This window comes from Diplotaxodon limnothrissa, linkage group LG11 (assembly GCF_057381915.1).
Source record: "Diplotaxodon limnothrissa isolate DT_005_m linkage group LG11, D_limnothrissa_male_GT1.1, whole genome shotgun sequence".
In the NCBI taxonomy this organism is placed as follows: Eukaryota; Metazoa; Chordata; class Actinopteri; order Cichliformes; family Cichlidae; genus Diplotaxodon; species Diplotaxodon limnothrissa.
Genome location: NC_140606.1, coordinates 4,421,964 through 4,447,143, shown reverse-complemented (window position 1 = coordinate 4,447,143; position 25,180 = coordinate 4,421,964). Strand labels below are relative to the sequence as shown.

The 25,180-nt window shown below is 40.4% G+C and overlaps 1 protein-coding gene across 1 annotated transcript in view; it reads left to right on the top strand.

Moving 5' to 3' along the window:
• tsnare1 (T-SNARE Domain Containing 1) overlaps nucleotides 1-25,180 on the top strand; it is a 267,379-nt gene that overhangs the window by 90,934 nt on the left and 151,265 nt on the right. The window contains exons 4-7 of the mRNA XM_085366785.1: nucleotides 11,216-11,306; nucleotides 11,413-11,487; nucleotides 11,655-11,711; nucleotides 17,027-17,176. Coding sequence (XP_085222911.1) covers nucleotides 11,216-11,306; nucleotides 11,413-11,487; nucleotides 11,655-11,711; nucleotides 17,027-17,176 — 373 coding nt within the window. The remainder of the gene's footprint in view (nucleotides 1-11,215; nucleotides 11,307-11,412; nucleotides 11,488-11,654; nucleotides 11,712-17,026; nucleotides 17,177-25,180) is intronic.

Here is a 25,180-nt window from a genome sequence, read left to right as displayed (position 1 = left end):
TACCGTAAACCTACACATACGGATCAGTATTTAAGGTTTGACTCTCATCATCCACTGGAGTATAAACTGGGTGTCATCAGGACGCTACAACACAGAGCGAACACCATCCCCACAGACACAGAAGCCAGGGAGGCAGAAGAACATCACATCAAGAAGGCCCTGAGTTAATGTGGTTATCCCAGCTTTCTTTTGTCAAAGCTGGGAAGGCGCCAAAAGAAAGCTCCAGCCGATCGAGGAGAGAAGGACAACCGCTGCCTAAACGAAAACCTGTAGTGATCCCGTATTGATTGATTGATTGATCATAGTTTATTCATCCCGAGGGAAAGTGGGTTAAGGCTGCCTGCCGTGCCAGCGCCATAATGTATGTCGTATGTGTCATTTTTTGTAAACACTGTGTCTCTGTGGCTTTTAAACCTCAAAACACGCTGCGCCAAAAATTGGTCCATCCCAAGGATCGGGTCTCCCCACACAAACAGAGTAACATAGTGTACGCTGTTAAGTGCCAGGAGGATTTATACATCGGGAAAACCAAACAACCTCTGGCGAAGTGGATGGCACAACACAGACACAACACTCTTTCAATGATGAGGATGTACACATCCTGGACAGGGAGGAATGCTGGTTTGAGCGGAGAGTCAAGGAGGCCATTTATGTGAAAAGGGAAAGACCATCTCTGAATCGAGGAGGGGTCCTAAGGGTACATCTGTCACCATCATACAATGCTGTGATTGCAGCCATTCCCCAACTCTCTGTGAATGGGACTCATGGACATTGATCAGTGGGCTTTGATCTGTGGTTGTTAATCAATGTTTGCGACAGTTCGTATATTAATGATCAAGAAAATGACCTTACAGCCCATTGTTTGCCAGTGGGGCTAGTTTCACTCAGTGGTCTTCAGCCAGTTATCATCAATCAGGTCCTGATTAGGGATGGACTGATCCGATATTATGTATCGTTATCGGTCCGATACTGACCTAAATTACTGGATCGGATTTTGGAGAGAAATAAAAAATGTAATCCGATCCATTAAATATCACGAAAGCACCTCACAAAACTTTCGACATGGCGTAACTCAGCTCATAACCTTGGCACGTCGGAGCAGTATGCATCACTTGATAGAGCGGCTGTGGCGTGCGAGACCTGTCGGCGGTCTGGTTGAGCATTTAGACTGGAGCCTCGCTACCCAACCGGCATTTCATCTCCGAGGAGGTTATCCCAGAGAGAAGTAAAGCAAGTGTGTAAGTTCATCTCTGAATGTTTGTAATGCATTCCCACGTTAAGCTTAACAACCGATATATGGAGCGACTGCCTCTCTCTCTCTCTCTCCTGTTGCTACTTCAATCATGAAACTGATCAATGATCAGCTGATCGTCTTTTCTGTCGCGAGTCCGTCTCTCTTGTTTGTTTTTGGCCAACTTTGCACCAGAAAGAGGAAACAAGCGGATAAACAACAGCAGCACGTTTAACCTTGATAAGCTGTTGTTAGAATTTACTTAATATTACTTTCTACACCAGGATCCTTTTCTACGCAGCTGACGGCTGTAACTGTGCAGGGGCGGGTCTACCAAAGTTTAGCCAGGGAGGCAGTTGGGCATTAAAAGGGAAAAGGGGGTACAAAGAAATACTTTTCTTTCTTATTCTCATTTAAAATGTCTAGTTTTTAATAAATAATTATCTGAATCTTACACTCAAAGTTTTAATATAGTTTAGTTTTATATAGATTTATTATTATTGTTATGCATGGCCCAGCAATATGAGGCGCTAATAACCCACAAACTACAGATCCCATAATGCAACGCTGCAGCCTCCTTGCCAAACCCTAGGCTAGCTGGGAACATTCCCGCGTCAATCAAGTCAAACTTCTGTTATTGCGAAGCTAGCCGCTCACACTGGTGGAGAGAAAAGTTGATTCTGAAAACAGAGCCTTTCAGCACCTGTGTGAGACTGAAAATATGTTTACAAACATTGCCGGTAAACCCATGTGTCTTATTTGTGGAGCTAATGTGGCTGTAATTAAGGAATTTAATTTAAGACGGCACTATGAGACAAAACATCAGGATAAGATGAAAAACCGAAATGCAGAGCAGAAACTGCAGAAAGTAGAAGAGCTAAAGAAGAATCTGACATTTCAGCAGCTGTTTTTCACCAGAGCAAAATCACAAAGTGAAGCTGTTGTGAAAGCAAGTTTTATTGTTGCAGAGGAGACAGTCAAATCAGCCCGGTACCACTCTGAAGAGCTGCATGATGAAGGTGTGCGACGTCTTGTGTCCAGACAAAATGCAGATTTTGGCAAATGTGAGCCTGAGCAGAAACGTATGTCAAAGTTTCTTTGACATGAGCGACAGCCACCTGAGCTCAGCAAGGAAATATACTGTCAAGGCCTATGACTCGATATATATCTATATATATCGATACATATATCTTTTTTTTCTCCATTCTGTCCTGATCCTCATTTGTTTTTAGGCAGGAAATGAAAAATTATTTAGACCTGGAACTGCTTAACTATATCACAGATAGATAACCAAATAGCTGGAATCACCACTCATCATACTCTGCCAGGGCAAAATGAAAGGAAAACATGACGGTCATCTTTTCAGGCTGAGATTAACAGTGTGTGGATGCACCTCATATTACTCCTCCACTCTTACACAACAAGCCAGCATCCACTCTGCCTCTCAAACCCACGTTAATGTTCATCTCTCATACCATACAGCCATGTGTTGCTAACAGTAGGTGTACTTTCTGCACATCTAAATGTCAGATGGATTTCAAAAACTGCAGTTCTGTGTGTGTGTTTGTGTGTATGTGATGATATGTAAATTGAACTGTACTTTTATGGTACACTCACTAAAAGTCTGTTTCAATAAGCACTTGAAATACATCTCTGCAAATGTAAATATAAAATGTCAAGTGGGATTTGGAATAGACACTGCATGTGAAATCAGCATGTAAGGCATGGAACATTTTCTAAAGGAGGAACGCTGTTAACGGAACCCTGCAGAGTTTTCTTGTAAACAACCACAGTTATATTTATTTTGTTCCTTACGAGATTGCACTGTGAATTCAAAAGGCTTAAGAAGAATAGTTAAATTAATTCTATATGCAAACCTCATTCTTTGAATCTGTGCTACCATAAATGTTCAGTCTTGACCTCTCTGAAGAACAGCATGCTGAGGAGCTTTCAAAATCTTTGCCTCGCAGTCTTCAGTGAATTAAATACTTTTTTAACATTAGCAGCTCTACAAAGCATTGTACAATACAATTCTCATTCACCTCTCCACACACTAGTGGTTGCTATGAAGGGTGCCATGCTAGTGTAGTAGCTCTTGATAGCCATCCATCCATCCATCCATCCATCCATCTATCCATCTAGCCATTTATCCAGAAAATGAATCGATGGATGTAAAAGATTATAGACAGACTTTATTTTTAAGCTACTATAAGCTGGAGTATTCACTGTGGCACTGAGAGCAGGAGAGCTATTATGGCAAAGCAGTCATTTAGAATTTTACTAAAGGGATGGGAAAGTTGTCATTTCTTTAGGTGTATTCAAATTCATTCATATATTGAAATATGTTGAAAAAGTTAACTAATGTATGATTACATTACAAGAGGTCCTAACCTTTTAGTTGTGTGCTATTGCAGAAGAGGCCTCAGTGAGATGAAATGTAAATAAGAGTGCCAATCAATCCTGAAACAGAAGCTTGCAGCTGCTGTCAAAAGTTTACATTGTTAGTGCTACTCTCTTCAAACCATACCATCTTGTAAATCTTGCCTTTCACTCTTGCTGCTATCCTGTCACAAATTACCTCTGACAATCATCTGCACCCACTCCATCCTGCCTACATTCTCTTCTTAACCTCTTGCACTGTCCATTGTTTTAGATGGTTGACCCCAGGTATTTAAACTCATCTACTTTCACCCTCTGTACTCCTTGCATTTTCATCTTTTGACCTGTCTCCCTCTCACTGACAAATATGTAAGAAACTTTCATTGCTTTACTCTCCAGAGTATACTTCCACTCATACAGGTGCTCTTCCACTTGCTCCCTACTCTACGCAAAGGGCCTCAGAGGTGATCCTTTTGTAATCCCACCCTCATTCTGGACCCATCTGACACTCCTACTGCAAACCTTACCACTGTCTCATTGTCCTTGTTCATGCCCGCACTTACCTCACATACATTCTTTGCTACTTGTGACGTCCTCACGTAGCACCACAGTTCCTCTCATGGTAACTGTGTTACTACCTGGAAGTTACATTTATTCTTCTTATATACATTCAAAATCATCACCAAGTTAAGGAGATTTTATTTTACATTCCCATGGCATGCAGAATTATAGGCCTGAGTGATGTACATAACATTTTAAAAATAGAGAAAAGGAAGCACAAAAAAGCTAAACCTTTAAAGCATCCTATGGGGTTATTAAAAAAACAGCACTGAGGTTGTATACACTGATTTTTAATGAAAACAACGCAGCAGCATAATCAATATCATAGCTCTCCACTTCGTGAATGCTGACTTGTTACAAATATTCTGCATTGTTATCTGTGCCAGTGGGAGGTCAATGTAAAAAACAAATACAGTTAGTGGTTTAATCCTTGTTACAGCCTAGTCAAGCTCTGTTGTAAAGCATCGTAACTATGATTTCACTCGGAGAACAGCACCACTCCTCCACCACGTGCGTCCTCCACACTCATCCTCCTCCATTCCTCACACCTCCCCCTGCAGCCAGCTGCTCTCAGGCTCCTCAGTTCTCCTTCACTAGTCAGTCAGACCTCAAAGGAATATGAAACACCAACCAGGCAGGAGAAACACACAACTGAGGTGACTGATTGAAATTCACAGTGTGAGTGGCTCCAGTCTTTTGCATGCTGTTTTTGGCTGCTTAGTTCTCAAGCTTGTTGTGAGGGAAGACTGTGACTAGCAGATGTATCACTGTGCATCGATACTGCAAAGGTCCTCTTGGGGTCCTCAGAAGTGGGCGAGCTCTGATTGTTTGGTAACAGCGTGTCGATGGTGGGCAGGGTTTTATTGACTCATGGATGATCCATTAGAGATCATCAGAAGAGCTTAGACTATATTTTAGATGATGGTTGCAAGTTTTAAAGGATTCCCTTTATTGGCTTTTTAAGGCAGCCTTGTAAATGAATTCCTATTAAAACGTTGCCCCTGACTGAGTTCAGTCAGTGAACAGAGTTTATGTCTGCACTCAGTATGGAGGAAACTCCAGACATATGACTTACCAGTGATTATTTGAGGACTGTCTCAGTAGGAAGTAAAATAAAATGGCTTTCATAGAAGTTTTGTTGAAAGAAAAGAATTAAGCCAAGAGGGATATTTTGAAACTGTTGAGGCCTGAATGGAACAAAAATGTAATAGATGCAGAAAATAAATAGCCAAAGATACCTGAAAAAGGCAAAGCCATCTAAAGGCTTCCTTTCAGATGGCTTTGCATTTACCCTATCTCTTTATAATTCTCTTAAAGGTAATAGTTAGTTATTAATTAATTACTAAAACTTAGATATTGCCAAAAGTACTTGCTCATGTGCCATCGCGTATATGAACTCAAGTGGTATCTCATTCTTAATCCACAGTGTTTAATATGATGTCAGCACTATTTGCAGCTATAATAGCTTCAACTGTTTTGGGAAGGATTTCCACAAGGTTTAGTAGTATGTTTTGGGGAATCTTTGACCATTCTTCTCGCAGCGTATTTGTGACATCAGACACTGATGTTGGATGAGACGGCTTGGTTCACAATCTCTGCTCCAGTTCATCCAAAAGGTGTCCTTTCAGGCTGATGTCAGGACTCTGAGCAGGCCAGACAAGTTTTCCCACACTACTCATCCAGATTTTTATGGACCATGCTTTGTGCACCAGTGCACAAAGTTGGGAGCGAGAAATTGTCTGCTGACTCTGCTCCATGAGCTGACTCTGCTCCATGATTTTACACGCCTACCACTTTGTGTCTGAGTGGCTGTTGTTCCCAATGACTTCCATGTTTTATAATATACCATATTTTTCGCACTATAAGGCGCATTTAAAATCTAATTTTCTCAAAAACTTGACAGTGCGCCTTATGTATGAATTCTGGTTGTGCTTACTGACCGTGAACCGATTTTATGTGGTACACGGTGCCCCAAAATCTGTCAAAAAATGTTTCAGTCTGACTTTGGTAAGCTACGAAGCCGCACTGCTTGATGGATTGCCGGAGCATTACGGCTGCCGTAGTCAGCAGCCTTGCAGAGTAATCTGGGTCCAAAACTCCGTCCACTTCAGGTTCCAAAGTCAAACGAACACTGCGCCATCACTGAGAGATAAAAACTGTCTAAATTCTTTCATCTTTAATAAAATGATCAGCGTTGCTGCTTTACCAGGTGTAACAATTAAGTTTAACATCCAGGCATCCATGGAAACAGAATTTATTAAATTTAACAGAGTTAGAAGTTAGCAGGAAGTTAGCTCGCTAGTTTCCATCTAAACATGATATAGCATGTTCTGACTGAGAGATTTCTGAAAAAATCATAACGTACAGCTCTGCTATCACTTCCAACATAAATGAAGACAGAAAACTAAACAGCAGTGATGTTTGTAGGGTTACTGAAGTTGGGCTAGCTGGTTTATAATGATGTGCTACCTGATCACTAGCGACACAGCTATGTTAGAATAACATAAACACAGTGAAGCTGGAGGATGAACGCTAACTTTTTTCCACTTGATAAAAGTTTACGCGAAGGTTCCTGATGGCTAGGGACAAATGCAATCGCATGGAGGATGCTGTAAACGGACCAGACTTCAGTCAGGAGAACAACTGAGATAATTCATCCACAATACGAGGTTAGTTATTAATCATTAATCATTAGTCATTAATATACTGCAACAACATGGGGGTAGAGCCGCTGGAGAGAATTCAGCATTAATGAATCAGTGGTATGGAAGAGGAAGCAAGTAAATGAGTTGAGTAAAGTTTGACTTATCTGACTTTGTTTTGCTTAATGAGCTTATAATCTGGTGCGCCTTATGTATGACAACAGACCCGTTTATCGACAGTGCGCCTTATGGTCTGAAAAATATGGTAACAGTCGACTGCGGAATATTTAGAAGCATGGGAATTTCAGGACTTGTAGATCTTTATTGATTTATCAAACTATATCAGACTCCTTTCTCAAAGTTTTACTCTTCCAGAGTAAATAGACATGGACATTTCTCACCTGTCATTGAGAACTGAGGTAAAAAGTGGCCTTCTACAGATGGTAAAAACTCTGGGGAAGATCTGGATCTATTTCAGTAGTAGTAGAAACATGTCAGCTACTGCTGTTGTGGGGTGCAGTCTAAATTCAATGTTTCTGATCATTCCTGCCTGACTAAACCATGATTGTCTTAAGGCAGCCACTGTCGCTGGGATTATTTACTTGAATTGGGAGGAGTCAGAAAATAGAAGTAATTTGGTTGGAATCTGCAATCTACTGTAGTGGTGAAATTTCACACATTTTAACTTATAAAAAGGTGAGCATTGACCTATCTATGCTATAGATTTGGTTTAGCCTCATGCTAAATATGCTAATTTAGCATCTTGCCCAATTTAACCTTAAAAAAAACAACTTTTTTGTCTTTCTTCTGTATATGTTCTAATGTGATGAGATGTATAAACACAAGGATATAGGAAGACATAGACCACTGTCTTTCACCACATAAAAGTCTTCAGCAAGTGCGATACACACACAAAATTACTTTTTACTTTGTGTGACATATTTTCTGCTAGTGAGATTGTCTTGACACTCTGACACCTTGTGCGATAGATTTGTTACTTCTGTCAGAGATTTTCATTTATTTATATTTTTTCTTATTGGCACAAAGAGCTCTCTAATATATACACCATGTGTATATATTAGTTGTGCCTTCTGACGTTAAATTGATTAAATTGATTGTAATATTTTGTATTTTACTGATTATAATACTATTTGCAGCGATTAGAACCAGACTTTACCATTACCTGATTGGAAGTGGGATGTGTATGTACTCTAAAAGCCGATTAGGAAAGCTATGGCATTGCCACCCACTGTCTTGGTGGTAATTTGCACCTGCATTCAATACTGAAATTAATAAATATCATGTGGCTCAGAAGGCACTTTTCCAAACGCCATCATTACATTCGAGATGGAGGACATCTCAAATTCGTACAAGATGTACCCAGAAAGTGAGCACATTATTATCCACTGGTTTGATTTGGAGATGATTTGAAATCTAGAGAATGTCTTTATGTTCAAGGACATATTTTTTCCAATTGAAGCTAAGCACTTCTAAGCTAAGCACTGAGCATCATTTGCATATTAGTACAATGTGCAAAGGCAACAACTGAGGGCATGATTCTTAATGGCAATATACTGATATCTATGGTGAGTGGGGTTAGCGTGAGAGTGGGTAATGTCCAGTTTCATGAACAGTACTGTTTAGCAGTTGAAAACTGATCAAATTCTTATGACTGGATTTGGACTATACATTTCTAGCAGAGGAAATTAAGAATAGAATTAAAGAAAGAATACGGGTTCCATGTCATGTTGCTGTTGCTGCTCATTTTTAAATGTGTTTCGTATTGTATGTAAGTGCAGTATAAAATCAATGGGGAATGTACAGTGCAAAGTACACAACTGCAAAGATTTTTTCTCATTCCTTAAGATCCCTTATTTACCAGCCATACAACTCTGCTGTGTCACCTTAGTGGCTAACATGACAGAGCATTAGCTGGATGTGATTTTAAACTAATCCTTCATGTCTTTTGCATCCTTATGGCTAAATGATGATGCATCAGGGTGAAGTTTAGCATTTCTTAATCTTTTTTTTATATGTGCGTGTATCTGTGAGTGTGTGTGTGTATGTGCACTCTGTCTGAGTCTGGTGTGTGTAAGCATTCTAATCATGCAGCCTACTGTTATGGCTGATCATATAGAAAAATCAATACCAAAACTTAGAAATCTGTGATTTTATACAGGAGGGGAAATCATTTGATTCCATGGTGAATTTGTATGTTTGGTTACTTAAAACTGAACAGTCTGTAATTTTTTTATGGTCGTTTCATTTAAATGGAGGGAGAAAGAATATCAACCAAAAATCTGAAAGAAACACATTACATAAAAGTTGTGAATTGATTTTTGTCCCATCTTTCTCCCCTCACCCCCAACTGGTCAGACTCGGAGTCTGGTTCTGCTGAAGGTTTCTTCCTGTTAAAATTAGTTTTTCATTCCCAATTTACCAAGTGCTTGCTCACAGGTCGTTGTCTGACTGTTGGGTTTTTTACTGGATTATTGTAGCTTACAATATAATGAGCCTTGAGGTGACTGATTTGACACTTGATCAGTTGATACCAAAGAGTTGATTTTGGTTTCATCTGACGAACGCACTTTCTCCCAGGCATTCTATGAATTGTTTAGATGTTCACTGGCAAACTTAAAATGAGCCTGTACATGTGCCATCTTGAGTAGGGGGACCTTGAGGCAGTTGCAAGATTTCATTACAACGTATGTGTGTTACCAATGGTGTTCTTATTGACTATGGTATACTTTAAACACATCAGGAGAAATCAGAAGTATTTGTAATTGATTCCTTGATTGATCAATTGTAATCCCAATCAGCGGGAGCCAGCATTCTGGCTGGGTTAAAACAAATTCATGGTTTTAACCCGAAGGTCAATCTGAAAAAACATTAAAATGGCTACAACTGTTACTCTGATCAAGTCTGACAACTATCAACTATAACAGAAGTTATAGATTGGAGACTTTTGTGATTCATATACATGTATATGTCGTAGTATTTGTATTTGTAGTATTTGTATTAGTATTAAACTCGTCGTCTGGCATACATGGAAGTAAGGAGAAAAGAGAAGGCCAGTTTTACTGGATGTAAAATTCCTTTAAACTGTGCTTTTTTACCATGTGACTAAAATGCACCTTGCCCTTAAGTGGTTAACTGGTGATTGGACAGGTGTTAAGAGGTTAAAGTCTTAAATCTTGATTAAAAAATAAATATGAAACTTCTGCACAGAAACAATTCTTCTGTATTACGACTTTGGTCAGGGGAAGTTGGCTGCAGTCCAATTTAATTATTTCTTTACAGTAAAACTTTTATTTTAAGCAGCAAAATTAACTTCAACCTCTTCTAACTTCCATGGCTTTATAACCGTCTTTAACCCTGTTCCACACAGATAATAGCTTGTGTTTTTCAGACGTCCCCCCGCGACACTTTGGTTTTTCTCACAACAGACAGTGACATGCTCCTTCCGGGCTAGTCCACTGGAACCTGCTTGTCCACCCGTCCTTCCACCAGCTTTATGTAGATCAATATTTGAGTAGCTGCAACAGAGGTGTGTTTGTGGAGCTCCCTATCTCTGTGGGGCAGCCTGTTATAGTGTCAGGTTTGGAGGATGGGAGTTCAGGGTGTGTGTAAGCCCAGGATGACCTGACAGCTTAGATATTTAATAACTGTCTTAACCTGGCCTTCCAGTGGCTGTGCTGCAGAGTTATGAATATGGCTGCACTTTCAACCTTACACCCCAGCGGGGCTTGAAAGGAAAAAACATGAAAGAACAGAGAGGATTTGGCTTTTACACTCTTCACCTCTATCATAGTGCTGGTAATAGTCAGTCTCCCCACTGGTCAAATGTAATCTCAACCCACACATACCTGAGGGTAAGGTTGCTCAAAGTCCCAGAAGAGTTAGTCAAAAGGGTTAGCTTTTATTTTTTATATAATGTTGTAATTTATTTTTTGGGGAAAACAAGTTTTCTTCTGCCTCAAGAATATCTTCCTTTAAATACTTTGTTTAGGTATTTAAAGTCACAATTTTCAAAGCTGGCAGCAGGAGCATCCATCCATCCATAGCTTGGGCTACTCCAAGACGAGGATGTATCTGCAATAAGATATATTATTCAGTATTTACTGTTTGATTTATAAGAGACTAAATATGGTGAACCATAATCTTATCTGATAAACGTGTGTTGTGATTCGTATTTGGCAAAGGTATTTAAAATAAAATCCTTCTTAACAACCATCAAATTGGTGTAGTAGCACTTTCAAAATCAAATATAGATTTATAGACACACACACACATTTTCTGGTTATATATTATTATAGTAATACAGTATTGGCATATCTAATATCTTCTCAGTCTTTAGTAAATGTACTCTCTTTTTGCTTTCACACCATGTTTTTTTTCCCAGGCACTCCACTCAGCAGCAAACCAACAAAGTCATCACCAGCACAAGCCAACTCATCAAACAGCTCTCTGATATAATCAGTGGCTCTTCACGGGTATTTTATGCTCCCTTTCCTCCCTCACTGAATATTAGTTTGAAGAATAAACAGTAGATTAAACAACATTTGAGCTAATTGAATCTAATTCTGTTTTGTTGCACAGCAAGACCGTCTGCGACTGACCAGACTAAAGACTGAGCTCTCTGAGTCTGTGCAGCGATATGGGGATCTCCAGAAGGTATTTGCATGATGAATGCACTCCTTTGACACCTGAAATTGATGCTATGGTCATTTAGTTTTACTGAAAAGAGAACTAAAGAGATGCTGTTCCACAGATGCAAAGTCACATTTGTGCTACTTGTTGTGAGAGTCCTTGACCTGTCTCCTCATATGCTCCTCTTTCAGAAAATTGCGGAACGCTCAAGGGCCCTGCTCCCCCCAGCACAGAAAGACAAGAAGAAGGTGAGCTGATATGGAGAGCAAAATCCTCCTTTTGTTTCACTGTCATTCGTAACAAAGTAGGATGATGAGATGGCATTTCTCCGCTCAGCTGCATTCTCACAAGGGCTCCTTTGAAGCTCAGTCTGGTCTCTTCCACTCTGTTATAATACAGTGGACTCCATCACATCCCGCTCTTGTGTGCTGTGCAATTTCTTTCATCTGATTCTAATTTTGTCACCGGTGACAGTTTATTTTCACCATGTGGCCCAGCGAGAGCCAAGAGATGGGAGCTTGTGTTGAAGATATTAAAGTAACTCCTCATAGCCTTCCCGTGCACAGTTCCTTATCCCTGATTACTGAAACCAGACCATATGAAGTTAAATGTATTGAATATTCTTTGTACATGAGATGTGCACAAGTAATAAAACAGCAAATTTATCAAGGTGAATTTACGCATGTGCTTAAGGTTTGGTTCAGCACTTGCTGTAGAAACACTATTACCAAGCATAAAATATAAATATTCAACCCAAACGGTGGTGTTTTAAAGGGGACCTGTTATAATCATTTTAGATGCTGGATGCTCAGATTTATCTAAGAAACCTCCCCAGACAGAAACTCTTTGTTCGCCCTTCAGACTTCGTATCACAAACGAGGGCAAAGCGAAGAGCTCAACTGTGATTTGTACCAGTTTTAACCTTCAAATATGTGATCGTCCCCCCCCTTCCAGTTATGCCAGTTTTAGAAATCCTTCCTAATGTTTTCTCACATGTGAAGGCTGGTGAATCAAAACAGCCCATTAAAATATTCATACAAGTAAAACTACTAACATGTTAAACATTATGTACTAATGCCGAAACCTGTTTATTCAGGTTAAAAACCTACTTGTCATGTGAGAAGTTATTAATAAAATATTTGTCAGATGTCCTCTCGTTTCTTATGGTAGTTTATTGTGCGTTATGTGTGTTATTAGCTCTCAGCTTGTTAACTGACATGAGGGGAATACTACATTGGAAGCTCAACACAGCCAAGCTTTATTTGCATTAACTGGATTGACAAAACCTAAAACCCCAGTCAGAGGTAACAGGTATCATGACAGCGTTGATCAATTTTCATGGTTAAGTCAGGCTTTGTGCTTCAGACTCTGTTCACACCCAAAGGTGCGGATCACGTGCCATATGACTCTTCTTCTGCATACAAAGATGCCTATAAGTACTCCTGACATAATGCACAACAGTGATAAAAAGCTATGAAGAACATTAGAAAAATAACAGTAAATGTAACACACTGGCATCACAGGCTTAAAGGACTTACCAGGGTGTACACTACTTCTCGGCCCAGCAGCTGGACTTGTTTCCAGCCCCTCTGTGACCATGACTTGGAAAAGCAAAGAAAATAAAATTCAACATTGCTGAAAAAAAAACACACAAGTATTTAATGCTGCAGAAAATCATTAATTTGGGGATTTAGTGCGAAGAACAGAAAATAAATATTTAAATTCCAGTTAATTATTTAAACACTGAGTTATTTCTAAGGTGACAGCCACACATTAGAGCTGTGACACCTTAAACTGGATGCATTTAAACAGTAATGCATACCATGCCATACGCTGATAAAGGAGATGTGGAAATCAGTTTATTTTGTCACCGATCAAAGTGAAATTCATTTTATTGGTTGAAGAGGTATTCTTGGTATGTGTTCTGTATTCTGTCAACTGCAGCAGTATAAAACAGACTTTGAACCAAGTTTAAAAACATTTTTACCTTTTCTGCATCATCAGTGGAGTTCATGTGGATTCAAGTGACAATGTGATGCGGTTTGCACTGCTGTCACTTTACAGCTGGACGTGACATTAGTAAGGTAACAACACATTAATACAAGAGAAAATCTCTACTGCACCTAAAACATGTAAATAAAGAATCAGTCGAAAATCTTTTAGCCAATTTCAAACCAAAAGTCAAGTTTTCAGCATACGTTACCATGGTGATTTAGCGAGGTAATAAGAGAGAAATGTTTGTGGCCCAAAACACTCTGACTTTGTACTTGACGTAGCACACTTAACCCATTAATCTTTCTTCATTGTACAACCCTCAATACTGCAAGGGAGATGGTTGGATCAACATTCAAAATAAGGAAAGCAACGTTTCTTTTTGAAATCTATCTTTGATCTAAAAATATCATCAAATCAGATCCATTCTTTCTCTGGACAATATATCCAACAGTTTTTAGAGAGAATAAAATTTCTATATTTTTTGTGTACTTTGCTAAGTTAGCTGGCTGATGTTATTGTTTGGGTTCTAGACATATTTGAGTTTCTTTTTAGGTTTTACTGGTATTCTAGTGTTGACCCTGAGATAGGCTGGCGACCTATTCAGGGTGTACCTCACCCCTCATAATATAGAATGAAAAAGACAGCTGCAAAAATAATCTTTTACACTAAGTGGATAAAGTATAGTGTACAATTGATTGCATGCTCAATCATCCAGGTAAGACACTTGAATGAGTAACTAAACATTTCTCCTACTGAAAACGGTACATCTAGATGAACAGAATCAACGTTTTGGGAGCTTAGTTCTTGGGACATTCATTTCTGATATAGCCTAGCATTAGCATTTAGCTTCTTGTAATTCCATTTTATAAAAGTACAAGCTTCAAATTTTACAAACTTGTACAATTTTGTAATATTAGTGTGAACATTATCTTGTAAAGTAAGTTAAAAAAAATATTTTGTTGTGAATATGTTTCTACTGCTGTAAATTGTTTGGGTAATTGGGGAGAAACTACAATGACATGTAGGTGTATCACGTATAGTTAAGAGGAAGCAGCTCTCTTTCTCACTCAATATCCACCAGGGTGTTTGAAGGTCTCAAACATGCTTTTCTGTTAAGCTGAAAGGAGAATGACTTGCAGTTTGAACTGGTTGAACAGTATTCTGCAAAGAACCATTGTTACTACACACACCCTCTAAAAAGCCATCTTATTTTTTTGCCCAAACAGAGAGATGACTCATGTGTATTAATGTTTTATGCCTCCCTGAAGGCCTATAACTAAGGTCTATTATTCTGCAAGCTTTAGAGATAAAGGGCTATGGAGGCGGCAAACTGTATAATACATTACACAACTTAAACTACATTCAATGCATAGCAGGAAGCTCTCTAATCAGTCCATATATTATGGAAGAATCAACTGGTCAAATATCATTTTATGTAACCACAACAACAATATTCTGACTTCTCTGCTGTACATGAAGTAGAAGACGTTAGTAGACAGGAAGTGATGAGAGGTACCCTGACGTTTGGAACGTCATTCTTATACATGCAGAAAATCACTTTTCAAACCAATGCAGACTGTTTCCCACACACATCTTCAAATGAACATCATCATAGATGACCGGAATCAACAGCAGGGAGCTGTGTGAACGTTTCTACCAGTGTGTGAACTTGTGCAATAATGTGTCAGAATGATTGTCTTGAGAGTCCCTTTCCATCCATGTAATGTACTAATATATTCTGGGGTGTTATGTATGTATGTATGTGGAGGAGTGAACACCCAGAGTGTGCTAAGGAATGGTGAGTCACAACATGGCCAGTAGACAGAGTGCTGTGACTAAGCCTGAGTTAGTTCCTGTGCTCTGACCCACACTGGTCCCTCTACCATGAATTAGCTGTGCACTCAACCACACAAAGGTGAAACACATTAGCAATGCAAAAGAGTAAGCAGACCTCGCTCCGTGTCTCTCCTCTTCCCTTATGCTTTTGCTTGCACATGAAACAAAATGTGTGCATGTACCACATGTAGCCTCAACATTCACGATCTCCACTAACACACAGTATATACTGATAATGGCTACACCACATGCTCGTAACAGAAATGTTAACAAATTTGTACCAAAGCAAATTCATGTTTTTAACCAGAAGGTCAATCGGGAAAAAAAAAACATTAAAATGGCTACAACTGTTACTCTGATCAAGTCTGACAACTATCAACTATAACAGAAGTTATAGTAGAAGATTGGAGACTTTTGTGATTCATATACATATATATATATGTCATAGTATTTGTATTTGTAGTATTTGTAGTAGTATTAAAGTCCTTAGTCAATAGACCTCTCTGCATTGTTATTAATCTCTGTCTCTCTTCCACAGCATGTCTTTATCCTGTCTCCCTTCTCTCACCCCAACCAGTCGCAGCAGATGGCCCCGCCCCTCCCTGAGCCTGGTTCTGTGGGAGGTTTCTTCCTGTTAAAAGGGAGTTTTTCCTTCCCACTGTCGCCAAAGTTGGGATTTTCTCTGTATGTATTAGTGTAGGGTCTGCCTTACAATATAAAGCGCCCTGAAGCGACTGATGTTGTGATTTGGCGTTATATAAATAAAATAAAATTGAATTAAATAAACCTTTGACACAAAAAACTGCTTATACAGTTTCTGTGATGTACACAAAGAGCAAAATACAGAAAAAATCTGCACTGATGCACTTGTAGCTGCTGATTTAAGAACAGGAAAACTAGGGAGCCAAATGTACAGCTGGAGGTTTGCTAAAAGAAATTGATTTAATGGTTAGCTTAAAGTAGGTTATATAATAAATAGGTACATAAACGTAACATTAATTAATCAATTTTATTTGTCAGTGCATTTATATTTATATAGCACTAAATCACAATAACAATCACTTTAATGTGTTTTATATTGTTATACTGTACTGCCATAATAGAGAGAAAACCATAGCAATCTCCTTTCCCTCTATGAGCAAGCACTTGCTGAAAGTGGGAAGAAAATCTCCCTTTTAACAGGAAGAAACCTCCAGCCGAACCAGGTTCAAGAAGAGCAGCTTTCTGCTGAAAGTGGTTGGGGCCGATAGTGGGTAATAATGTTTAGCTAAATATAATTAATTTTTGCTTACAAAATATCAAATGAAATAATAATTTTGAAGCAATAAGATCATTTAGCGAAAAGTGAATGAAGCCAAGACAAGATAAATTGAAATTACATTATAATAATAGAAATGCAAAAAAATTGTTAATGGTGCTAATTACACATTTGAAATGTGTAAAATGCTTAGTCAAAAATATATTTTCACTGCTGTTGTTATATTTTATTCGGACACATATCACTAAAAAAACCCATCAAGCTCAGAGTTGGATTGTCCATGAATTTTAAGATGAGAGATAAAAGACAGCAGTAACTGGTAGTTGCTGTGATAATAAGTTGCTGCTACTTAATCAACAACCCGAGCACTTGTATTCCCAGGCAACAGACAAAGTAACTGCTCACTGTCTGAATTTTTGCTGTTACTGCTATACCTTTTAAATCTAATAAAAGAAAATGTCTTTGCTCTCACAGAGTCCTCAGACTCCATCCAGTGAGCAGATAGAGGAGGGTCCACTGTTTGGAGCAGGCTCAGAGGGAGGAAGTCAGGCTTTCCTGTCTGAGATCAGTGAGGAGGACGTGGAGGTGCTCCGTCAGAGAGAGGAGGCCTTGCTTCAGATTGAGGTAAGAACAGTGACATATAATCAGCTCAACTGAATTCATCAGACACAGAGCTCATATATTTCTCCTACTCAAACACCTACTAGAACAATTCCAATCAGCTGATGGTCAATGAACAGCTCCACAGAAGCTGCTGGAGATTAGAAGCCTTACTTAACTATGACTGCACCACACGCCATCAAAAAAGAAAAGAAAAATGGTGTGCGCAGTTTCCACAGTCAGTATAGGTTGTGCTTGTAATCACCACAGATGTGGTCCTGTGTACACATATGGACACTACTGTAGCCATCGTCTATTGCACCTTTCAGCAACTTTTTGCAGGCTGCCTGATTGTAAAGAGCTGTTTGTTGCACCGAAACTCTGCATTTTGTTGAGCTTATGAAACCCAGCTCAGCAGATCTGCACTGACACTCAGCTCCCCAGGTTTCTAAAATATTATACAGCAGTGGAGAAAAATACAGGAAACCAATATATGTAGTAGGAGAGGTTATTTGTTCTTAAAGCAGAGCTCATTTAGAGTGTTTTAAATTAACTGGTGTAATATAAGCTTACTAATGCTTTGGCTCGAGTCAAAAGAAAATAGTGTGGTCATATTTCTCGGTATTGTGTACATACATTGTAAAAATAAATAATCCAAACCAAAAATAAATTAGTTTTACTAATGAGCATTGTGTGCAGTGTGTGTATCATTTCCTGATAGATATTATCTGATTAATCTGTGCTAGTGAACTTTACTGTTGTCCAGAAGTGAGCATCAGTGAGACAGTCTGTTGCACTGATTCACTGATGCTCTTTCATTACAACCAGCACACACTGCTGTGTATTTGGATTTATTCTCACATATGCCCTCACTGCAAATAGTCCCTTATAAATCCATTCTCCTGTGTTGTATGAGCTCCCCTTGTTTTAGGAAGTGCCTCGGCCTTATTTAAAAAAATGAAAGTAATTGCCAATATAATAGAAGCAATAATGAGTCACTGTAGTGTCCAGTAATAGTCCTTTCACTTTCCGTGGTCAAGATTATCCACCAAATGCCAGACTACCCACGTCCGTGATGAAATGGAAACAGGTATCTGAACAAAACTTGATCCAATTCCAAAACATTAATTTTACCTTCTCAATTGAAGAACAAACTGAAGGCAGAGAGAACCACAAACACGCAGCAACTGAAGGGAGTAAACACAGAATTTAAGTATTCCATGTTTTTTTATCTTCAAATAATTTTCACGCTGCTATTAAAAATAATCCATGTATATAAAATTGTTTATACATACAGTTTGAGCCTCTGAAAATGGGGTACAGTGTATTGAAATGACTGTAATTGAAAAGTTTTGTTAAACCCACTGAATTAAAGCTGAAAGTCTGCAATCACATCAATCATATCTTAGCTGTTTGCACACTACCAGAGTGGATTTTAAATCAGAGGTAAAAAGTGTCCAGGAACGTATGAAACTAATAGTAAGCCTCTTTACTTATACTCCTAGGATTACTAAACTTCTTGCACCGCAATGACAACTCATTTCCGTGTGCTGAAGTTATATGCAGTAAAAATAAAATATGCTGGCCATTTACTTTTAAAACAACCACATACCTGAAATACCACAGCTGAAGAAAACACTCTAAAAAAAACGATGAAGAAAAACAAATTAGGCATTTGTTTTCTTCAAATATTGCCTCCCAGGAGGCCAACACATGCCAAGTTAGTAACTAGAAACTCAAACAGGCTTCATCTTCGTCTCCCACCTCCAAAAGCTTATTAGTATTTTGTCACAGTACCCCCATGCTTCTGCAGGATATTGAATGCTGCCCAATTACTAAGGTGCTTATAGCCTTGTTTGTTCCCTTACCTAGGTAAAATGTGTATGGAATCATAATGCTTCTCAGCTAAAAAAAGTCAGCCACTCTGTTGCCAACACCCTTATCAATAATTGGGAAGATGCCCTTTCATTTGGGTGCTTATCCTGATTGCCAGTATTAGGTTAAGTGAAACTAGATAACAGAATGACACACTGGCTATGTTGAACTCACGTCATGGTAAAAGCCTCAGGTTGAGTGTTCAGTGCATTTTCAAAAAGGTATAGGGACTCAGAACATGCTCTTCAAAATTAGGGCAAATATCATCCTTGTTAGCTGCCAAATGCCACTGCTATGTTTGGCATCTCAAAATATGTCAATAAGCAGGTTAATCAGGGTGGTGCCCACTGTGGTTTTAGGCGCCTTCTTGGTGGAACCCAGGTTAAAGCAATCAGGCTAAGACTATCGTTAAAAAAGACTTGAAAATTAACAAAGAGATTGAAAATGATAGCAACAGACAATGGCCCTAATCCAGGAAGCACCTCACAAATCTGGTTTTCTGTTCAAAAACGCAAGTGAACTTCCACTCTGAGTCAGTTACCATGGTAACAGACTGTGAACTAAACCTGCTCACTGGCAGGTTTTCTTCAACAAACTCTGAGTTTCTCTCTGACTCCTCCCCTAATGCTGCCCGTGAAACAGCTGAGTGCCACTCGATAGACTGTGGGAGGCAGCTGAGGGGTACCTGCAGGCCACGTACAACATATATAGTGCAGGAGGAATGCTGCTGATTTCAACTGAGGATATAGTCAAGCGTTACAAGGAATTCTTTGAGGACCTCTTCAATCCCACTGACATGTCGTCTGTAGAGGAAGCAGATTCTTTAAACATTAAAGGGTTACCATCCCAAAGCCTAATACGGGAGACAGGGAAATCACTGCAGTTTTTCAGCACATCAAAGTGAAGTTAATTTTGATTGAACAGGTATTCTTGGTATTTTTACTGTATTCTAGTCGCTAGCCTAATAGTATGTTGAATATGAATATGAATATTCTTTATTGTCATTGTCACAAGTACAATGAAATTGAAAGATGTCTCCGGTCAGTGCAACATCACGAAAGATAAATACTTAAAAACTATAATAGATAGGATATAAAAGATAGAAATACATATAAAATACAGTATTCTCATACGGTAAATACACCCACGCAATCCAGGCCTAAGGCCCCATACAGACACTCAACATACGACCTAGTTGATATATCACTCAAACAATCAATCACTCAGTCAATTTGTTAGCGCATCCAACAAAACATGTCTAAAAGCATTCCAACATCAGGGGCACAAATGACAACAGGGGCAATGAGAGTCATCTACTTTTAGTAGCATTAAGACATGATATTGCAATTGGGTAGAAACTGTGTTTGAGTCTGTTAGTCCTTGTGTATGTTGTTCTGTACCGTTTACCTGAAGGCAGCAGTTCGAACATGGAGTGACCAGGGTGTGAGGTGTCCTTTATGATGTTATGGGCTCTTTTGAGGCAGCGGGAACTGTGTAGGTCTTTCAGTTTGAGGAGAGGGCAGCCGATTGTCCTTTGGGCAGCATTGATTACTCCCTGGAGTGCGTTCCTCTGAGCCACTGTGCAGCTAGCATACCATATGCCTATGCAGTACGTTAGTATGCTTTCGATGGAGGCTCTGTAAAAAGACACCAGCAGTCTCTGTGTGATGTTGTTCTTCCTAAGCACTCTCAGAAAGTACAGTCTCTGTTGTGTCTTTTTCAGTAGCTCAGAGGTATTCACACTCCAGGATAGGTTTCCCTCTATGCTGACTCCCAGGAAGCGGAAGTCTGCCACCCTCTCCACATAGTTGTAGCTGATGATTAGTGGTTGGATTTCTGTCTTGTGTCTTCTGTAGTCAATTATGAGTTCTTTGGTCTTTTTCGTGTTTAGGAGAAGGTTGTTATCCTTGCACCATGAAGACAGCCGCTCCACCTCATCTCTGTAGGCAGACTCATCTCCCCCAGATATGAGCCCCACCACAGTAGTGTCATCTGCGAACTTTACTATGGTGTTGCTCTGGTGGGCGGGGGCGCAGTCGTGTGTATAAAGCGAGTAGAGCAGTGGACTAAGCACGCAGCCCTGTGGCGACCCAGTGCTTAGATTTAGGGCTGGAGATGTGTAACATCCCACTCTCACTCTCTGTCTGCGGTCGGTGAGGAAACTGTTGATCCACTTACAGGTGCTGTGAGGAAGCCCTAGGTCTTTTAGCTTGGCGTCCAGTTTGTATGGAAGAATGGTGTTAAATGCCGAGCTATAATCCACAAAGAGCATACGCACATAGCTTCCTTGCCTCTCCAGATGTGTTAGTGCTACATTGAGTGCTGTTGCTATGGCGTCCTCTGTCGATCGGTTTGCTCTATAGGCAAACTGGTGTGGGTCAAGGCTGCTGGGTAGCGCTGCTGTGATGTGGTAACGCACAAGTTTCTCAAAGCACTTCATCACCACCGGGGTTAGTGCCACTGGTCTATAGTCATTTAGGCTAGAGATGTGAGGTTTCTTGGGCAAGGGTATTATGGTGGAGGTCTTGAGGCAGGGTGGGACGCTTGACTGTTCAAGGGATTGGTTAAAAATCCTGGTGAAAATATAGGCAAGCTGGTCTGCGCAGTCTCTCAGCACACGTCCTGGTACACCATCTGGGCCGGCTGCCTTCCTCGGGTTAACAGCCCGCAGGGTGCGCCTCACTTCATGCTCCTCCAGAGTGATGATGGTACTGCTGCTGTGGGCTGTATGGTGTAGCTGTTCCTCTGAGGCATAGGGTGCAGTGACCTCAAAGCGTGTGAAGAAGATGTTCAGCTCCTCCGCCAGTGCTGGGTCACCTTCAGCCATACCTGATTTGGACTTGTAGTTTGTCAGCTGCTGGACACCCTGCCACACCAGCCGGCTGTTCTTACTCTCCAGGTGGTTCTCGATCTTCTTCCTATAGTCCGCCTTGGCCTTCTTAATGCCTTTTTTCAGGTTGGCTCTAGCCCTGCTGTAGCTCTCCCTGCTTCCGGACCTGAAGGCGCTGTTCTTCTCTTTTAACAGCTGCTGGACTTCCCGGGTCATCCATGGCTTTTGGTTGGTGTAAACCCGGATCTGCTTGTCTACTGTGACAGTGTCTATACAGTGTTTGATGTAACAGAGGACACTGTTTGTGAACATTTCCAGGTCTTGATGTTGGAAAATATTCCAGTTGGTTCTGTCAAAGCAGTCCTGTAGCTGTTGAGAAGCGCCCTCTGGCCATGTTGTTACAGTTTTAGTGATGGTCGACGCAGTTTTCCTGATTGGGGCATATGCAGGAATTAGGAGCAAGGATAAATGGTCAGATTGGCCCAGATGTGGTAAGGGTCTTGCCCTGTAGCCCTTCTTGATGTTGGATTAGACTTTATCTAAGGTGTTAGCCCCTCTCGTGGTACACTTCACATGCTGGTGGAAATTTGGGATAGCTGTTTTTAAATCCACCTGATTAAAATCACCCGCTATAATGTGCACTGCGTCAGGGTATTTATTGAGTTTATTGTTGATGTTCGTGTGCAAAAGCGCTAGTGCCATGTTAGTATTTGCATCTGGCGGTATGTAAACAGTTGTTATTACCACAACAGTGAACTCCCGTGGAAGATAGATGGGCCTGCATTTGACAGTCAGATATTCTATGTCCGGAGAACAGTGACGGTCTATGATCACTGTATTAGTACACCAGCTGTTATTCACGTATATGCAGATTCCCCCTCCTTTTCTCTTACCGGAATTGTTTGTTCTATCCTGGCGCTGTGCAGTGTAGCCTAATAGCTCAATGGCAGAGTCCGGGATGGACTGATGCAGCCAGGACTCAGTGATCAGAAGAATACATGAGTTTTTGATGTGATTGTCCGTTGTTATTTGTAACCTTAGTTCGTCCATCTTGTTCGCCAAGGATCTGACATTCGAGAGATATAAACTCGGGAGCGGTGGTCTAAAAGGCTTCCTCCTTAGCCTGGTTAGCACGCCAGCCCGGCAGCCTCGCTTCCTCCTTCTCTCTCGTCGCCATCTGCGTCTCCCTCCCGCCGGAATAGTAATCCAAGGAGCGCCCGGTCTCCTCGCTACTTCCTCTGGTATTTTGTGTGAGTGGATAAATGCCATGGTCACGCTCACACGGTAACTCACTCCGATCTTAAGAAGATCATGTCTGCTGAAGATGTTATTCGCTTGACTGATCGCGCACAAAACAGAACATAAAACGTACAAAGGTAACAAAACACCGCACCGACCAGTGGTACATCGAGCTGCTGCAACTGTGTGCGCCGCCATCTGTTCAACTGCTACACTGTGTTAATATATACAAAGCCTCACTATTTGGATGATTGACCACTGTAACCACTTAACATCGACCAGATGTTTTGGGAGACAAATCCATGCCTAATCCAGACCTTCCCAATGTGTGCCCCCCCCCCCACACACACACACACAAAGAGTGGGCACAGAGCCATGGCAGGGGGGGCGCGGTATGAAAAAGAAGAAAACAAAACGCTTGGACACTGCTAGCACGGGGCGCCCACAGAAACCCAAAGCAGGAGATGAAGCGTCGCTGAATATGTTTCCAAACCAACTTCATTCTAAGCTAAAGACGAGAAAATCTGGTGAAGCAAATCTTCCCTTTGGCTTCACCTGCACAAGTGCCGAGGTAGGTCTCCCTGCAGGATTGGTTTTCTCTGCGTCAGGAGCAGCGCTGGGCTCTTCAAATCACGGACAAACAGGATCCCACATTCTTGATTTTTAGTTCACAAACACTTGTTGTAATGACTAACTGCTCCTGACATTTTGGAGATGTTTGCTCTTTATACAGTAAAGTTACAGCAGGATACAAATAATATCAGGCTGATCCTGCCACGATTTGTTCCCCCGGTTCAAATCACAGACAAACAGGATCCTACAGCTGTTTATGTTTTTAAACCCATTTTGCACAGAGAGGCATTTTTTGAAAAATGTATTGATAGCAATGTTGAATATTGTAATGGGCTAAGTTTCCATTCAGCTTAAACACTCCCAAAAAAATCTCCAGGACGCAGACGGTTGAACTCCAGGAGTTTTTACTGGGCACTTTTGTGAAACTGTAAACACAATACAATGAAATATATGAAATGTATTATAGATGCAATAAGCTCAAAGCATCTGGCTAGTTATTACAGCTTGACAGCCTAGCCGCACAGCTTATATGAGACACAATAAAGCCAACCGAATAACAGACAACAGTTCAAAACGCTTCACCGCTTAATTGTACAAAATGAATTATACTCACAGACTATGCCTTAGCGGAGGGAAAAGGATTAAACCTGTAACGGTGGAGCTGGCGACTGCGTGAGCCCACACACCAATATCCAGAGCCACACGGTAAATTTACTTCCTGACTCCCAGCGTGCACTGCTCTCATGTTGTCATGGTTACGAAAATACACAAGTCGCTCTAAGCTGCGATAACGAGATAAAAAGAACACATAAGAATACATTTCTGGAGGCATAACAAATATTATTACACAGAAAAAAGTTTGGGAACCACTGGCCTAATCCATATACAGCTGAGACAAGTGTTGGGTATTATTTTAGTTAAATATTCAGATTCTCAGAAACTAGATCAGGGCTGCCCAATCCCAGTCCTCGAGAGCTACTATCCTGCAGCTTTTAGATGCATCCCTACTCCAACACAGCTGAATCAAATGGTTTGATTACCTCTTCAGCATGCCATCGTGTTTGGCAAAGGCCTGATAACAAGCCATTCATTTGATTCGGGTGTGTGGGAACAAGGATGCATCTAAAAGCTGCAGGACGGTAGCTGTCGAGGACCGGGATTGGGCACCCCTGAACTAGATTATACATTTCAAATAAACTCTTGTGAATTCAGAATTTTTTTCTTTGTTCTTTTCTTAAAAGCTTTTCTATTTAGATATTCCAAACAGGTGAGAGCCTAAAAAAAGGGATGGATAGCAACCAAACCTAAATCCTAATCCTAAATTTGATAGGTGATGATATTTAGCAACCACAGTTCAATGTTCGTCTTAACTTAACCACACTAAGACTTATGATGTTGCTTTCTGGTCCTGAATAGGAATGGGAATCAAGGACTGGTTCTTGTTGAGAACCGGTTCCCAGCAGTTTGATGCCCTGGAATTGTTAGTCGCCATGCCTTATTGGCTCCACTTG